Source organism: Anomaloglossus baeobatrachus, chromosome 9 (genome assembly GCF_048569485.1).
Source record: "Anomaloglossus baeobatrachus isolate aAnoBae1 chromosome 9, aAnoBae1.hap1, whole genome shotgun sequence".
Lineage (NCBI taxonomy): Eukaryota > Metazoa > Chordata > Amphibia > Anura > Aromobatidae > Anomaloglossus > Anomaloglossus baeobatrachus.
Genome location: NC_134361.1, coordinates 184,401,418 through 184,418,657, shown reverse-complemented (window position 1 = coordinate 184,418,657; position 17,240 = coordinate 184,401,418). Strand labels below are relative to the sequence as shown.

Below are 17,240 nucleotides of genomic sequence, written 5' to 3'. Positions count from 1 at the left end.
GCCATCACTGAGCTCTAGATCCTGAAAAATGAGAATGCGACAGGTTGCGGAAAATGGCGCAAAAAGTGTGCCACTTTTTTTCGACAAGCTTATGATTTTTTTTTAACCCAATAGATAAAGGTAATCCTATTCATGTTTGTTGTCTACAAACTCGTACCGACCTAAGGAATCATACCAACACATCAGTTTTACCATATATTGAACACGGTGAATAAAATATCCCAAAAACAATCATACAATCATACTTTTTTGCAATTGTTCCGTACTTGGAATTTTTTTAGCAGTTTTCCAGTACATTATATGGTAAAACTCATGGTTTAATATAAAAGTACAACTTGTCCCGCAAAAAACGAGCCCTCATATGGCAAGATTGACCGAAAAATAAAAAAGATACGGCTCTCGGAAAAAGGGGAGGAAAAAAAAAAACAAAAAACGAAAAATGGAAAATAGGCCGGGTGTGAAGGGGTTAATGTCTTAATGCAGGTTGTGTGCATTTTAGAATTGTACAGCAATTTTTTGTCCGGTTTCACACAAAATGTATACATTTATTTGCCACATAGATATATTAAAATGTTCGTTTGATACGCAAATAAATCTACTTTAGAATGTTATACTCCTTGTCCTCCGGGTTATTTCTTTATTTTTAAAATAGAAAATTGTCCAGGGGACTAAGGGGTTAACACAGATCAGCTTGCTGCCACAATCCATCCTTGTTATATGTGCTGGGTGCTGCGTTGCTATGTAAACAAGTGGGGTTGCTAGGGGCTGGTCACATGACCAGGAAGTGAAGGTTTCCAGCCAGTGACACTGTAGTGATGATGCTGGAAGCCACATCAGGAAGTCATTCATGTGATCGAGCTGTGATTGTGTGACCGCACAGTACCAGGGCAGCAGGATGGCAGAGGGGGGCGCTGTGCCCACCGTGGAGTGGAGTCGGTTTGAAGCTGCTGTTATAAATGGCTTCAGACAGCTGAGAGATCGTTATCTGCACAGTGTGAGGGGTCGGGACGCGCTGGAGGATGGGAGTGATAGTCTGGAGCAGGCGGACAGTCCGCTGGACACATTACCGGTGAGTAATATGGTACTGTGACCCATAATCAGCCTTATATGTGGCTTTGTTTTGGTGGAGAGTGCGTGGATTTCTAAAAACCCCATTCAGATGAATGGACACACTCGGATATGATTGCTCCGCCATGGGTGCCAGATCAGGGGACGCGGACCGAGGCGGATCAGGGGACGCGGACCGAGGCGGATCAGGGGACGCGGACCGAGGCGGATCAGGGGACGCGGACCGAGGCGGATCAGGGGACGCGGACCGAGGCGGATCAGGGGACGCGGACCGAGGCGGATCAGGGGACGCGGACCGAGGCGGATCAGGGGACGCGGACCGAGGCGGATCAGGGGACGCGGACCGAGGCGGATCAGGGGACGCGGACCGAGGCGGATCAGGGGGCGCGGACGAGGGGACGCGGACCGAGGCGGATCAGGGGACGCGGACCGAGGCGGATCAGGGGGCGCGGACCGAGGCGGATCATGGGGGCGCGGACCGAGGCGGATCAGGGGACGCGGACCGAGGCGGATCAGGGGACGCGGACCGAGGCGGATCAGGGGACGCGGACCGAGGCGGATCAGGGGACGCGGACCGAGGCGGATCAGGGGACGCGGACCGAGGCGGATCAGGGGACGCGGACCGAGGCGGATCAGGGGACGCGGACCGAGGCGGATCAGGGGACGCGGACCGAGGCGGATCAGGGGACGCGGACCGAGGCGGATCAGGGGACGCGGACCGAGGCGGATCATGGGGGCGCGGACCGAGGCGGATCAGGGGACGCGGACCAAGGCGGACCGAGGCGGATCAGGGGACGCGGACCGAGGCGGATCAGGGGACGCGGACCGTGCCGGATCAGGGGGGCGCGGACCGTGCCGGATCAGGGGACGTCTCCGAAAAGTCCAAAAACATTTGTCCAACTATTTTAAAACTTTGGATTTTGCTAAAGAAAAAAAATGGCCAAATCACGTTACAGTCGCATATGATTTGCATTGAAATCTACAGCAACTGTGCAGAAAATCTGCACCAAATCATCCAGAAACAGCAGCATGCAAAATGTAAAAAAAAAAAAATCACCCTCCTCGGCTCCCCTGAGGATTTAGAGGCATTGGTGTAACCCAGCCTCTTGTGATGATGATGTCATGTTCTATGTAACTGCGGCATCCTCTCATTGGCTGCTACAGTCACCTGAGACAAGATGTCATTGCAGACTGGGTTATACCAAGAACAGCAGGGGGGGCAGACAAGGGAAACTCAAAAGTGAAAGAAAAAATTGGGATTTATACATGTTTTGAAATTTATAAAAAAAAAATAAATCTGCAGATTACTAAAAATCTGCAACGTATCCGCCACATGTGAACATACCCAAATCCAGCTCACTATTTCTGTATCCACTCTCTGTTCAGAGCCCAGAAAAAGGCCCCGCCACAGCCCGATAATCCGACAAGTAAAACAGGAAAGTCCAGATCCAATGAACAGTTGCTGCTTTATTATGATTAAGGGTTGAAACGCGTTGATGCATACGCCATTATAGCGGTTTCCTTGTGGAAATTTTGATGTACTTGAAATTCTCAAGAAATAAAGAAGCAACTGCTCATCTGAGCTGGACTTTCTTGTTTTACTTACTCTATAGGTGTGCCCTGTCTGCCTGTCACGGGGAATTACCAAGCAAAAGAGATGGGAAACCCTGTGTGTAGGGATGGGGAAGATGGTGACCCCTGACCAAACCTACCGCTGGTCCCTGGGGTCCCTCATCACCCTAGATAGGTTCCGCACCTATGCGCCGAGCCGGATACCTAACCCTAGGTATCCCTAGTGCTGGACTTTAAATAGGGAACGGATGGGATGAGCTCTTAGTCAACCCTACTAAACACTATAGAAGACACAAGGAGGACACACAGGGGGAAAAACATCAACTACTTATCTATAGATGACACAGGTACAAATTCAGCAAAGTTTCAGCAATGATACTGCAGATGAGTACAAGCCACCTGCTTGCAACCAGAGCTGGAATGAACTAATTAGTATCACCAGTCCAGGAAAGATAAAAGTATTTAAGCAAATAGAGAATACTGCTAATCAGTAGCTGGATGGAAGGAGAGCTTCGCTGGGTCCTGAAGAGGAAGAAATGAAAACCTAGCAGGAAATTTACCTAGTACAATGAATAGTGACAGCAGGTACAATAGAAAGTCAGGGAGCATTCTGCGCAGCCAAACGCTGTGACCTTCTATTGCCAGAAACCACATGACTGTCTGTCACTCGTGACACTGCCCTTGCTACGTAATGGAAATCCGCGCTCTTCTGTGCTTGAACAGTAGGTGAACAATTGCAAACTCTTCCTAAGCAATCTGTGTTTGTCTCTTTAGGTTGACATGCTGTTGTACCTTCTGACATTTCTCTCCCCTCAAGACCTGTGCAACCTCGGAATGACGAATCGATACTGGCGGTCAATGGTACAAGACCGATTACTGTGGAAGTACTTTCTGCTGCGCGATCATCCAACCTGGTCCTCCATTGATTGTCACAGCTTGCCCGACTTAGACATCCTGAACTCCTGCTTGTGTGAATCGCCGGATGCGAAGGAGTATAATTATATGTCCATGTGAGTACAGGGATGATCAGCCTACTGGGGGCACAATGGCAAATACTGCCCTTTTTAGCGGGTAAAAAAACCAAACCCTCTATGAAATTGGAGGCACAAGGAGGTAGAGGATCCTTATAGAGACATGGGTGCTGTATTACAACTCCATAAACCCCACTGGGATACTACTATGTTTCGGCACTCACCCCATCCCTCCTCTGCTTTCTGTTCCTATAAATAGGAACTAGCTAAAGATGGCCACTCATTAGAGTTGGAGCATACTTAATTTGGAGGACCCAGTCCATCAAACTGACATGGCTGGGTGGGAACATAGAAACCCAACCCTACCTATCACGCTAGGTATGGGGAAATACTCAGGGAAGGGAGATGCTGTGTCTAGGGAAGGGGGAGATGGTGACCCCTGACCATGCCTAACACTGAGCCCTGGGTTCCCTCACTGCCCTAAATAGGTTCCACGCCTATGCGCCGAGCAGGATACCTGACTCTAGGCTGACCTTGATCTGGGCCCTAGGTAGGGAATGGATGGGATAAGCTCTTTGTCAATCCCACTAAGAGATAAAGGACACACAGGGAAAATAACAAACAATTTATCTCCAAGAAGATTCAGGGAGAGGGACTGCAACACACAACGAAGTAAGGGTACCTTCACACTTTAGCGATGCAGCAGCGATCCGACCAGCGATCTGACCTGGTCAGGATCGCTGCTGCATCGCTACATGGTCGCTGGTGAGCTGTCAAACAGGCAGATCTCACCAGCGACCAGTGACCAGCCCCCAGCCAGCAGCGACGTGCAAGCGACGCTGCGCTTGCACGGGGCCGGCGTCTGGAAGCTGCGGACACTGGTAACTAAGGTAAACATCGGGTATGGTTACCCGATGTTTACATTAGTTACCAGCGCACACCGCTTCCTTGCTCTCCTAGCTACAGTACACATCAGGGTTAATTAACCCGATGTGTAATGCAGCTACATGTGCAGAGAGCAGGGAGCCGCGCACACTGCTTAGCGCTGGCTCCTTGCTCTCCTAGCTACAGTACACATCGGGTTAATTAACCCGATGTATACAGCAGCTACATGTGCAGAGAGCCGGAGCCGGCAGCACAGGCAGCGTGAGAGCTGCGGAGGCTGGTAACTAAGGTAAATATCGGGTAACCACCTTGGTTACCCGATGTTTATCTTGGTTACAGCTTACCGCAGCTGCCAGATGCCGGCTCCTGCTCCCTGCTCGCTTCATTTGTCGCTCTCTCGCTGTCACACACAGCGATCTGTGTGTCACAGCGGGAGAGCGCCTTTGAAGAAAACGAACCAGCACTGTGTGTAACGAGCAGCGATCTCACAGCAGGGGCCAGATCGCTGCTCAGTGTCACACACAGCGAGATCGCTAATGAGGTCACTGCTGCGTCACAAGAAGCGTGACTCAGCAGCGATCTCGGCAGCGAGCTCGCTGTGTGTGAAGCACCCCTTACTCCAGATGAATGGAAGCCGACTGCTCGTACTCAGGATCTGTAGGGAGTTAGAACTATCACCAGCATAGACCAGAAGGGAATTAGGGTATTTAAGGACACAAAGGGAGGTGCTGATGAAAATAGCTGACAGGGTGAGGAACTCTGCAGGGTCCTAAAGGGAAAGGGATGAACCCCAAGCAGAGGAGATGCATAAGATGCCATATACACCAAGTAGGAATTGCAGAAGATCAGGGAGCAGTTCGCACAGCCAAAAGCTGCGACCTTCTATAGCCGGACACCACAAGACTGTCCATCACCCGTTCACACCTGTGACACTACCTCCCAACATCTGCCCTGTTTCTTTTGACTAGCCAGCCTAGCACAATGTCATCATCGCGGCTTTACGCACACGTGATATTCTGCCAGGCCAGATAATCGAAAGAATAGCCGACAGTGCCATGAAGTAAGAGGTGGTTCTGAAGGCTCTGATTCCAATGATCATGGATGGCCGAAGTGGTCGTTGGACCGGGTCATGAGAACAAATTGGCACCAACTCTACTGCTCATCATATCGATGGCCACTGATTATCTGAGTGGACATTTGTGGCCATTTTTGTTGTATTGAAGAGGGCACCAAGAAACAAAGAGCAGTGTGGACCAGGTGTGTCTGGGGGGTATCGATCCTATAATTTGACATTTCGGCAATGACTTGTATTTTTGGCCAATCCTGTTAAGCTGATTTGTAGGTGCACCGAGCTTGTATGACTGTACCCAAGAGTCTCACCAGGTATACCACCAAACCAATTCTTGGAGAAATAGCATTCAATAAAATGGTTTAACTAAAATATGTATTATTGGGATATTTTTTGTTTTCCACGGTTTACCCTTAAGTTACTGCTATTCTTTTTTTTTTTTTATCGTCGTAGCTACTTAAGGAGCAGCCCAAACACCAGAAGGTCCATGCAAACCAGGAATCCCATTTATGGAAAAGTGACCTCATTCCTGCAGTCTCTCGTCATGCAGGGAGAGCCCCGCTTCGCCATGTTTGGCCCTGGTCTGGAGCAGCTAGATGATTCTTTGGTCACACGGATGATGACCTCTCCGGATCTTCTACCAGTTGTCAGCATACTGCAGAGGCAAATCAACGGTAAGACAAAGGGGTCCCGCTCTATGCATGCACATGTTAAGCTTCCCATACACATCAGATTAATGTCGGCTGATTCCACCGATATCGATGGGTTCTGCCGACTGTCTAATATGTATGGGGGTCTTAGGCAATTGATTGTTGGGTAAGATGTTAAACTGGCAAATCCGATTTTGGATTGCTGATCACTTTCTTCTCTAGAGGATAAGCTGCCACCAGACATATCTGGCACTGACTTTCTCATAAAGAACACAGGAACACTCAGTTAAGTAAGCGCTCATGTGTATGGGACAGACCGTGTTACCGTCATCTCTCGTTCTTTGAAGACTAGTGACAGGTTCAGGACTAGAGCCACTCATTACCATGTTAGGCTCTATATTTAAAAGTAGTTTAATTTACTTTGGGACCTAAGGAGTTAATGTCAGTTTTGTTGCCAGCAGCTCCCAGAAGAGCATTTCAGCTCCAACTGCTTTGTAGTACGCACCTTCAAGTTTAAGTAGTGGTCTTTTCCCAGCAATCCTTGCTGAAGATACAAATCCATTGCATTCTGGCTGCCTTGGTGCAAGGTCCTGTCTAGGAGTGTTTCAGAAGCAGATTTGATGCAAGATCCTGTCTAGGAGTGTTCCAGAAGCCAGATGTTTTCCTTTTTTGTTGCTGTTTTCCCCTGTTTGTCTTATATTACCTTGTGTCGTATTAGTGCAGCGGTGGGTCTAGTGAACCTCACCTGCCTCTCATTAGCCAGGGCATCTACAGGGCTTCTCAGGGTCTCCGGTTCCTGCTCGGCAACAGTTATGGGGACTGTATAGGGACTGGCGAGGAGAGTAGAGACAGCTGCAGGTGAGGTTAGGAGGTTTCTCATCTACCCCTCTCACTAAGTCCAGGGCCCTCTGTTGTTATCGTGCCTTTGGTGTCCCCTTTATTGTGTTTTTTTGTTGTGCGTCAGATGCCTGTAGGTCTGAACGTACGTGCCACACTCATCACACTTGTCAAGCATGACAGACAGCTGAGGAGCATCTTATATGGCCGGTCTTAGGGCTTGCTCACATAAACATATGAATCATTATAAACCTATAAATATGGTCGCCAACCATTGGGCCAAGGGACAATAAATAATGGTGACGGTAAAAACAAGTAGTCACAAAAATTTGCTTGAACAGCAAAGTTATAAATATGACAACACTCAATAAATAAGTAGTAATCTTTATTAAACATTGCAATAACATAATCATGCAGGTATAAAATTGTCATAAAGACAAAAAGGGAAGAGATGAAGGCAGGAACTACAAATGTGTATATACACAGCACTACAATGGATGCACAATCACCATAGTCAGATGTAGCTAAAAGGAATAAATATGTAACCACTCAAGGGGGTATAATAAATAGTGCCGTAAAAACCAATAAGAGGAAATACTATTAGGAATACATAAAGTTTTCCACTACCCTAATTAATTTCATTTTTATTCATCAATCATGCTATTATGTGCCACAAAATGCATCCATGCTCTTATTACAGTAATACAGTTAGGTCCAGAAATATTTGGACAGTGACACAATTTTGGCGAGTTGGGCTCTGCATGCCACCACATTGGATTTGAAATGAAACCTCTACAACAGAATTCAAGTGCAGATTGTAACGTTTAATTTGAAGGTTTGAGCAAAAATATCTGATAGAAATTGTAGGAATTGTACACATTTCTTTACAAACACTCCACATTTTAGGAGGTCAAAAGTAATTGGACAAATAAACCAAACCCAAACAAAATATTTTTATTTTCAATATTTTGTTGCGAATACTTTGGAGGCAATCACTGCCTTAAGTCTGGAACCCATGGACATCACCAAACGCTGGGTTTCCTCCTTCTTAATGCTTTGCCAGGCCTTTACAGCCGCAGCCTTCAGGTCTTGCTTGTTTGTGGGTCTTTCCGTCTTAAGTCTGGATTTGAGCAAGTGAAATGCATGCTCAATTGGGTTAAGATCTGGTGATTGACTTGGCCATTGCAGAATGTTCCACTTTTTTGCACTCATGAACTCCTGGGTAGCTTTGGCTGTATGCTTGGGGTCATTGTCCATCTGTACTATGAAGCGCCGTCCGATCAACTTTGCGGCATTTGGCTTAATCTGGGCTGAAAGTATATCCCGGTACACTTCAGAATTCATCCGGCTACTCTTGTCTGCTGTTATGTCATCAATAAACACAAGTGACCCAGTGCCATTGAAAGCCATGCATGCCAATGCCATCACGTTGCCTCCACCATGTTTTACAGAGGATGTGGTGTGCCTTGGATCATGTGCCGTTCCCTTACTTCTCCAAACTTTTTTCTTCCCATCATTCTGGTACAGGTTGATCTTTGTCTCATCTGTCCATAGAATACTTTTCCAGAACTGAGCTGGCTTCATGAGGTATTTTTCAGCAAATTTAACTCTGGCCTGTCTATTTTTGGAATTGATGAATGGTTTGCATCTAGATGTGAACCCTTTGTATTTACTTTCATGGAGTCTTCTCTTTACTGTTGACTTAGAGACAGATACACCTACTTCACTGAGAGTGTTCTGGACTTCAGTTGATGTTGTGAATGGGTTCTTCTTCACCAAAGAAAGTATGCGGCGATCATCCACCACTGTTGTCATCCGTGGACGCCCAGGCCTTTTTGAGTTCCCAAGCTCACCAGTAAATTCCTTTTTTCTCAGAATGTACCCGACTGTTGATTTTGCTACTCCAAGCATGTCTGCTATCTCTCTGATGGATTTTTTCTTTTTTTTCAGCCTCAGGATGTTCTGCTTCATCTCAATTGAGAGTTCCTTAGACCGTATGTTGTCTGGTAACAGCAACAGCTTCCAAATGCAAAACCACACACCTGTAATCAACCCCAGGCCTTTTAACTACTTCATTGATTACAGGTTAACGAGGGAGACGCCTTCAGAGTTAATTGCAGCCCTTAGAGTCCCTTGTCCAATTATTTTTGGTCCCTTGAAAAAGAGGAGGCTATGCATTACAGAGCTATGATTCCTAAACCCTTTCTCCGATTTGGATGTGAAAACTCTCATATTGCAGCTGGGAGTGTGCACTTTCAGCCCATATTATATATATAATTGTATTTCTGAACATGTTTTTGTAAACAGCTAAAATAACAAAACTTGTGTCACTGTCCAAATATTTCTGGACCTAACTGTATAAACCTTTTATCTATGCAGATAGTATTACTTGGTGTCTCTGCAGCAGCTCTGATGTTTACATCGATCTCTTTCCCCTACCCAGGCTTACTCTGTGTTACTACTACAAGGTCCATCATGCATTGCTGCAGCCTGTTTGCCAGCACTTAGCTCACTCGCTTCCTTCTCCACCCTGTGCTGCTGAAGTAATTGGGAGATACCACGTGTTAGAGCAGCCCAGGTTAGGTACCAGCCCATCTGCCAATTGGCAGATGGCCAGTACAGTCCTTTTTTAAGCACTTTTTAACTGTCCATGTCAGTGATCAGATTACATAAACCCTTTCCTTTTGAAATTCAGATCGCAGCACTTCACTAGCAAAGGTGTAAGTCCCTGCTGTTACAGCTTAGCTTGTGTGAGACTAATTGTAATTCACACCAAAATGTCTACACCCACTATCAGGAGCACAGTGACAACTTGCTTTCATTTTTGTCTGATTTCTATGCTGGGAAAGGATGTATCGGACATAACAGAGGAGGAAGAAGAATCTGCATAACAATCCACTAATGTGTGATCCCTGCTGAGATGGGCTCATAAAAGCTATATATCAAATACAAGTATATTACAAAAGGTATTGTTTAGAAGAACTATGATATATGGCAAGGGTGTGAAAAAGTAGTGGAAAACCCCTTTAAGGATGCTAACATTACCTTAAAGCGCCCGACGCGCATTTCGCCAGAGCTTCAAGGTAATATATGATAGAGTATCTTGTTTATCACTAACTCTGTGCATAGTTTTCTTTTGCACGGCCTTATATTTACTATATAGATTTATATGCATATAGCCTTCAGTCTTAATATCTGTGCTCATCACTTTAGATACTGTGCCCCAACCTTACTGACGCCACATATAGGGTTTCTATTTGGCTACCTTTTTTCATGCGCTACATTCACTTTATATATTAGGCTTTTTTTCTCTTTACATGTTCATATATAGCCATGACATGTTTGTTCAAAAAATGTTGTAGATAATACACTTAGCGTTCTTAATTTCATGTGTTCCCAATAGTATTTTCTCTTTCTGGTTTTTACTGCACTATTTATTATAATCCCTTATGTGGTTACATGCAGTGGGAAAATAAGTATTTGATCCTCTACCGATTTTGCTAGTTTTCCCACCTACAAAGAATAAGGGGTCTGTAATTTTTATCATAGGTACACTTCAACTGTGACAGACTCCTCCATACAGATCTTCTCCAGATCTTTCAGGTTTCGGGGCTGTCACTAGGCAACATTGAGTTTCAGCTCCGTCCATAGATTTTCTATTGGGTTCAGGTCTGGAGACTGGCTAGGCCACTACAGGACCTTGAAATGCTTTTTACGGAGCCACTCTTTAGTTGCCCTGGTTGTGTATTTTGGGTCATTGCCGCTCTGGAAGACCCACCCATGACCCATCTTCAATGCTCTTATTGAGGGAAGGAAGTTGTTGGCCAAAATCACGCAATACATGACCCCATCCATCTTCCCTTCAATACAGTGCAGTCATCCTGTCGTCACCTTTGCAGAAAAGCAGCCCCGGAATATAATGTTTCACCCCCATGCTTCACGGTTAGGACAGTGTTTTTGGGGTTGTACTCATCCTTCTTCCTCAACCACAGCGAGTGGAGTTGATACCAAAAAGTTCTATTTTGGCCTCACCTGACCACATGACCTTCTCCCATGCCTCCTCTGGATTAACCAGATGTTCATTGGCGAATTTCAAACGGACCAGGGCATGTGCTGATGTGAGCAGGAGGACCTTGTGTGCCCTGCAGGATTTTAATCCATGATGGTGTAGCGTGTTAATAACTGTACACTTGGAGACTGTGGTCCCAGCTCTCTTCAGTTCATTGACCAGGTCCTCCCATGTAGTTCTGAGCAGATTCCTGACCTTTCTCAGAATCATCCTTACACCACGACCTGAGATCTTACAAGGAGTCCCAGACTGAGTAAGATAGACAGTTTCTTCAATTTTCTAATAATTGTGCCAACAGTTGTTGCCTTCTCACCAAGCTACTTGCCTATTGTCCTCTAGCCCATCTCAGCCTTGTGCAGGTCTACAATTTTGTTCCTCGTGTACTTAGTTTTTTGGTCTTGGCCATGGTGGAGAGGTTGGAGTGTGATTGATTTAGTATGTGGCCAAGTGTCTTTTATACAGGTAACAAGTTCAAAAAGGTGCAATAATGAGGGCAGAGTAGGAGGAAAAATAACAGGTCTGTGAGAGGCTGGTTGGTAGGTGAGAAAATACTTATTTCATGCAATAAAATATTAATTAATTAGAAATCATACAATATGATTTTCTGGATATTTTATTCTGTCTCACAAAATTACAGACCTCTTCATTCTTTGTAGGTGGGAAAACTTGCAAAATCGGCAGCGTATCAAATATTTATTTTACCCACTGTAGATATTCATTTTGGCTACATGTGACTACGGTGATTATGCATGCATTGTCGCTCTGTGTATATACATATTTGTAGTTCCTGCCTTCATCCCTTCCTTTTTGTCTTTATGACAATTTTATATCTGCGTGATTGTTTTATTGTTATGTTTAGTAAAGATTATTAATTATTTATCGAGTGTCGTCATAGTCATAGGTTGAGCGTATAAATCTTAAGAGTTCAATCCGGTAAAAAAAGGGATTGCACTTTGATCAATGTTATTCAATGAGGTGTATTCGTCATGCTGCGATTTGACTCTGAAATTGGTATATTGCGAGAAAAGAGATGGGATGCCATAATACGGACCATCAGTGTGGCATCCGATTTTTTTTTTTTTTTTTACAGATTCAGTGTTTCCCCTAGCAGAATTTTCGCCCTTTTCGGAGTAAGGCTTAAATAGAAGTCCTAGCGCATTTTTCAGGGCAAAAAATAATATGAGAGTGTCTTACTTTCGGGGAAACATGATACATTATAATTCTGCAGCATAGGAAACATAGAACACATGGAGGAACATGTGGGTCTACCATGTTCCTCCACCTTATCCTAGGCCACAGGGCCGCTGTCTGGGGGTTATGCTCGACACCAATATTTCCTTCACGTCCTATATACTATCTTTTGCCCGTTCCTCTCACTTGCACCTCAAGAACATCTCTAGAATCCACCCCTTTTTTTACTATGGAAACTCCAAAAACCCTCACCGTGACCCTGATCCACTCTCACCTTGACTACTGTAACTCTCTATTAACTCCCCCCTAACTATCCCAGTAACTCTATCCTCTCCAGTCCATACTTAATGCAGCAGCAAGGGTCCCCTATTTGGCTAACCGTTACTCGGATGCTTCTGCTCTCCGCCAGTCATTGCACTGGCTGCCCATATTTCACAGGATCCATTTTTAGTTGCTTGTTCTCACCCACAAAGCTCTCCAGACTGCGGCCCCCTCCCTACATCTCCACCCTTATCTCGGTCTATCACCCCACCTGTTCTCTACGCTCTGCAAACGACTTTAGACTAACATCCACACTAATCCGAACCTCACACTCCCAGATCCAAGACTTCTCCCGAGCTGCACCAATTATCTGGAATGCTCTACCCTTAGAAATTAGGATGAACCACAACTTGCTCAGCTTCCGAAGCTCCCTAAAAACATCTTTTTAGGGTGGCCTATCACACTCCCTAATCGATTTCATTTCACATAGTCCCTCCACGTCTTCTCAAAACATAACTCTCCATCAAACTCCACCGCACCCAAAAGCATCACAAAGATTGGCTAATAACTGGGTCAGGCAGCCTTTATCTATCCCCATTTCTTTGAGGTGGCTGGTCTGTCGTTGTAAATAAGCACTTGTATCTTGTCCCCCCTCCCCCAATCATTGTAGATTGTGAGCTCTTACGAGCTGGGTTGTCTTTATTTTTGCCCTAATTATTGTATCTTCAATAACGGTTACTTGTTTTGCGGCCCCTTGAGGAAGACCACGAAACGTGCGCATCGAGGCACATTTATATAACACAGTGTACCCATTATGGGTGATTTTTGCCTAGCCCTTTGTGTGTTATCATATTGGTTAAAGATTTCTTAGTACTTGGGGTCACTTCTCATATAGAAAGATCATTAGCGAGATCGCTGCTGAGTCACAGGTTTTGTGACGTACCAGTGATCTCATCAGCGATCTCGCTGTGTGTGACACTAAGCAGCGACCTGGCCCCTGCTGTGAAATCGCTGATTGTTACACACTGTTCTGGTTCATTTTTTGCTCGTTGGTCTCCCGCTGTGCAGCACACATCGGCGTGTGTGACGGCGGGAGACCAACGAGCACCGACTCTGTGTAAGCAGCGTACGCTGGTAACCAGGGTAAATATCGGGTAACTAAGCAAAGCCATTTGCTTGGTTACCCGATATTTACCCTGGTTACCAGCGTACACGCTTACAGGCTATTAGCGCTGGCTCACTGCACACGTAGCCAGGGTATACATCGGGTTACTAAGCAAAGCGCTTTGCTTAGTAACCCGATGTGTACCCTGGCTACATGTGCAGGGAGTCAGCGCTAAGCGGTGTACACTGGTAATCAGGCTAAATATCGGGTAACCAAGCAAAGCGCTTTGCTTAGTTACCCGATATTTACCCTGGCTACCAGCATACACTGCTTAGCGCTGGCTCCCTGCACACGTAACCAGGGTAAATATCGGGTAACTAAGCAAAGCGCTTTGCTTAGTAACCCGATGTGTACCTTGGTTACCAAGCGCAGACTCGCTAGTGGCTGGTGGCTGGTCGCTGGTGAGATCTGCTTGACTGACAGCTCACCAGCGACCATGTAGCGACGCACCAGCGATCCTGACCAGGTCATATTGTGGTCGGAATCGCTGGTACGTCGTTTAATGAGACGGTACCCTAAGTGTCTCATCTATTTACCAATATATATTATTGAACACTTTGTTTATGGAGCTCTACTGCCATCTAGTGTCTCTTGACGGTAGTGGGGGTCATTTCTGAATTATTTGAATAACGCAAATATTATAATGAGGCTATAGGGCAGTAACTCGCTCAGTGGGGTTCTCTGTGTAGTGTTTTATCTCTGGGACTCTCTCTATTTGGTCACTATTTATATAAAATTTGATGAATTGACTAAATGTTTTTCCCTCTTGCTGTTAGATATGTACCAATAAACTATTTTCTATTATTTGCAATGTGGAATTTACTGGTCTTTATTATATATCTATTCTTTGGCTCTGACTATCATTAACCCCTTTTTTCTCCTGTTTTTCTGTTACTTGTTGGTATATGAACCTCTGAACTGTAAAGCGCTGCGGAATAGTCAGCACGGTGGCTCAGTGATTAGCACTGAAGTCTTGCAGCGCTTGGGGTCCTGGGTTCGAATCCCACCAAGGACACCATCTGCAAGGAGTTTGTATGTTCTCCCTGTGTTGGCGTGGGTTTCCTCCGGGTTCTCCAGTTTCCTCCCACACTCCAAAGACATACAGATAGGGAATTTAGATTGTGAGCCCCAATGGGGACAGTGTACCTGATGTATGTAAAGCGCTGCAGAATATGTTAGCGCTATATAAAAATAAAGATTTATTTTATTTTTTTATTTTAATATATTGGCGCTATAGAAATAAAGATTATTATTATTATGTGCTCTTCACTATTCATACATTCAAGGCCGAAACATTGGACAGATCTGTTGTTCTTTTGGTTAGAGTTAAATTACAATGAAATATTATTCAAACAACAATTTCATGTTCCAATTTTTCACTTTCGTAAGATTTTTTTTTCCCAATTCTTTCTCATGTCTTCTGCTCTCCCCGCACAGGTGTTGGATCCGGCGTCACTTTCCAGCTGAATGGCGAACACAAATTTAATATTTTAACCCTTTATTCGACGACACGGTAAATTCACAGATATGCCATTTACTTCTGTGGGGAAAGTAAGGGGCTCTGATATTTGATATTATAACCCTTTGTCAGAAAAATCCTCTAATAGTTGTATGTGCAAGTCCAGGTTCGGACTGGCCCACTGGAGAACCAGAGGATCTTCCGGTGGGCCCATGCATTGGCACTTGCTGGCAGGGCTGCCAATACTTTTACTGATTGGGCCTGGTGACAAGGTGGGTCCAGCCAGGTTACTTACTTTGCTTTATTAAGCCACAGTCTCACATGGCTAATTTGCATGTGATGCCCTTCGCATGCCAATTTAGCCATGTGCTGGCACCAGAGTCAGTGGAGCAGATCAGGGCACAGGCATGACATCTCACGGTTCACCGTGCAGCAGCGTGATGAGGTCATTAAGCTGCAACCTCATCATACTGCTGCAGGCAACGCAGAGCCGCGGAGGTGACGAGGACGTGGTGGGGAAGGTAAGTGCTCCATGAGCTGAAGACAGGGCTGGCAGTTGTATAAGATTAATGTCAGGGACCTTAGATGAGAACCCCCACTCCAGTGGTAAAAAAAACCCCAAAAACCTGGAGAGGGGCTTTAAGAAGTGTATTACCTTGTATTATACCTTGATATTAGTACATTTTACCACACGATTGGTGGTCTTATATTTATTTCTAAGTAGCTACATAATGGTCCCCAAGAATGATTTTCTCTGTTCAGCCCAGGGTACTCCACTCCGACGCTGTACGAGTCTGTGACGTAGACTGGGAGAATTTTATTTTTTTTTTTGCCCATGGAGAAGTTGCAGCCCCATTTATATTTCCCGCAACATCCTAAAAGGACTGTCTGGTTGAAAACACACTATTACTTATCTGAAGTATAGGTGAACACTTACTGATTGGTGGGGTCCGACTACTGGCATCCGCACCCATCGGCAGAATGGGGAACTATTATCTCGTTACAAAATGGAGTGGATGGTCAGATGCCTGACTTCCACCCCATTCATTCTCTATGGGGCTGCCTGAAAATGTTGAGCACAACGCTTGATAGCCCCATAGGGAATGAATGGAATGGATGGTCGGACGTCTGACTTCCACCCCATTCATTCTGTATGGGATGGTGCTGCCTGAAAAAGCTGAGCACAGCACCTTATAGCCCCATAAGGAATGAATGGCGTGCTGGTCCCAACGGTCAGACCCCCCACAGATCTATACATTGGATAGGTGACCATTTCTTTTCACCCTTATACGTCAGACAAAAGTTCGCCAAAACCGCTGATTTCGGCGACATCAATCAACCAACTAGCGCAAATAAGGGACACATCCGGGTAGATGGAATTTCAAAATCTAATCATTTTTTTTTGGCAGGGAGATAAGATGTCTTATAGGGAACACAGAAATGCTTGGCCAAGCCATGTTCCTGTGTATCGGGGAGACAGGAGAGATGGCTGTCAGCCAAACCATCATGTGGTCGACCTCTAATGTAACTAGCCTGGAATTCTGATATTCAGACTATTTAAATGGGATCCCTTACTTTATTGAAAGCTACATAATGTAGAGACAGAGACCCTGATTCCAGCGATGTGTCACTTACTGGGCTGTAGTTTTGATAGAGTGACTGTTTCATCAGCAAGAGATCATTAGTAAACAATGTAGGCCTCCATATTCATGAGCTTTGTATAACCTGGACCCCACCACTGGCTGCTTTCTGCCTATGCACAGTGTACAGAGCAAGGTGCCAATCAGTGGTGTGGGCGGGGTTACACAGAGCTCAGCATTCAGAGAAAAAATACAATAAGCAGCCCAGTAAGTGACACCGCTGCAATCAGGATCTCTATAAGGCCTCTTCCACAAGGCCAGTATTTTGCATCAGCGTGTCATCAGTGTTTGGATGCCAAAACCAGGAGTGGAACTTAGAGGGAAGAACGATAATGGAAAGACTGACCCCTGCTCTGTGTTTTGGAGACACTCCTGGTTTTGGCATACAAGTATCTTGCGTTCT

General features: G+C 45.4%; 1 protein-coding gene across 1 annotated transcript in view; it reads left to right on the top strand.

Annotated features, from left to right (window-relative positions):
* The first annotated feature begins 807 nt into the window (after positions 1-807).
* Positions 808-17,240, top strand: part of FBXO4 (F-box protein 4) — a 29,799-nt gene continuing 13,366 nt past the window's right edge. The window contains exons 1-4 of the mRNA XM_075322823.1: positions 808-1,069; positions 3,415-3,650; positions 6,019-6,239; positions 15,176-15,251. Coding sequence (XP_075178938.1) covers positions 896-1,069; positions 3,415-3,650; positions 6,019-6,239; positions 15,176-15,251 — 707 coding nt within the window. The 5' untranslated portion in view covers positions 808-895. The remainder of the gene's footprint in view (positions 1,070-3,414; positions 3,651-6,018; positions 6,240-15,175; positions 15,252-17,240) is intronic.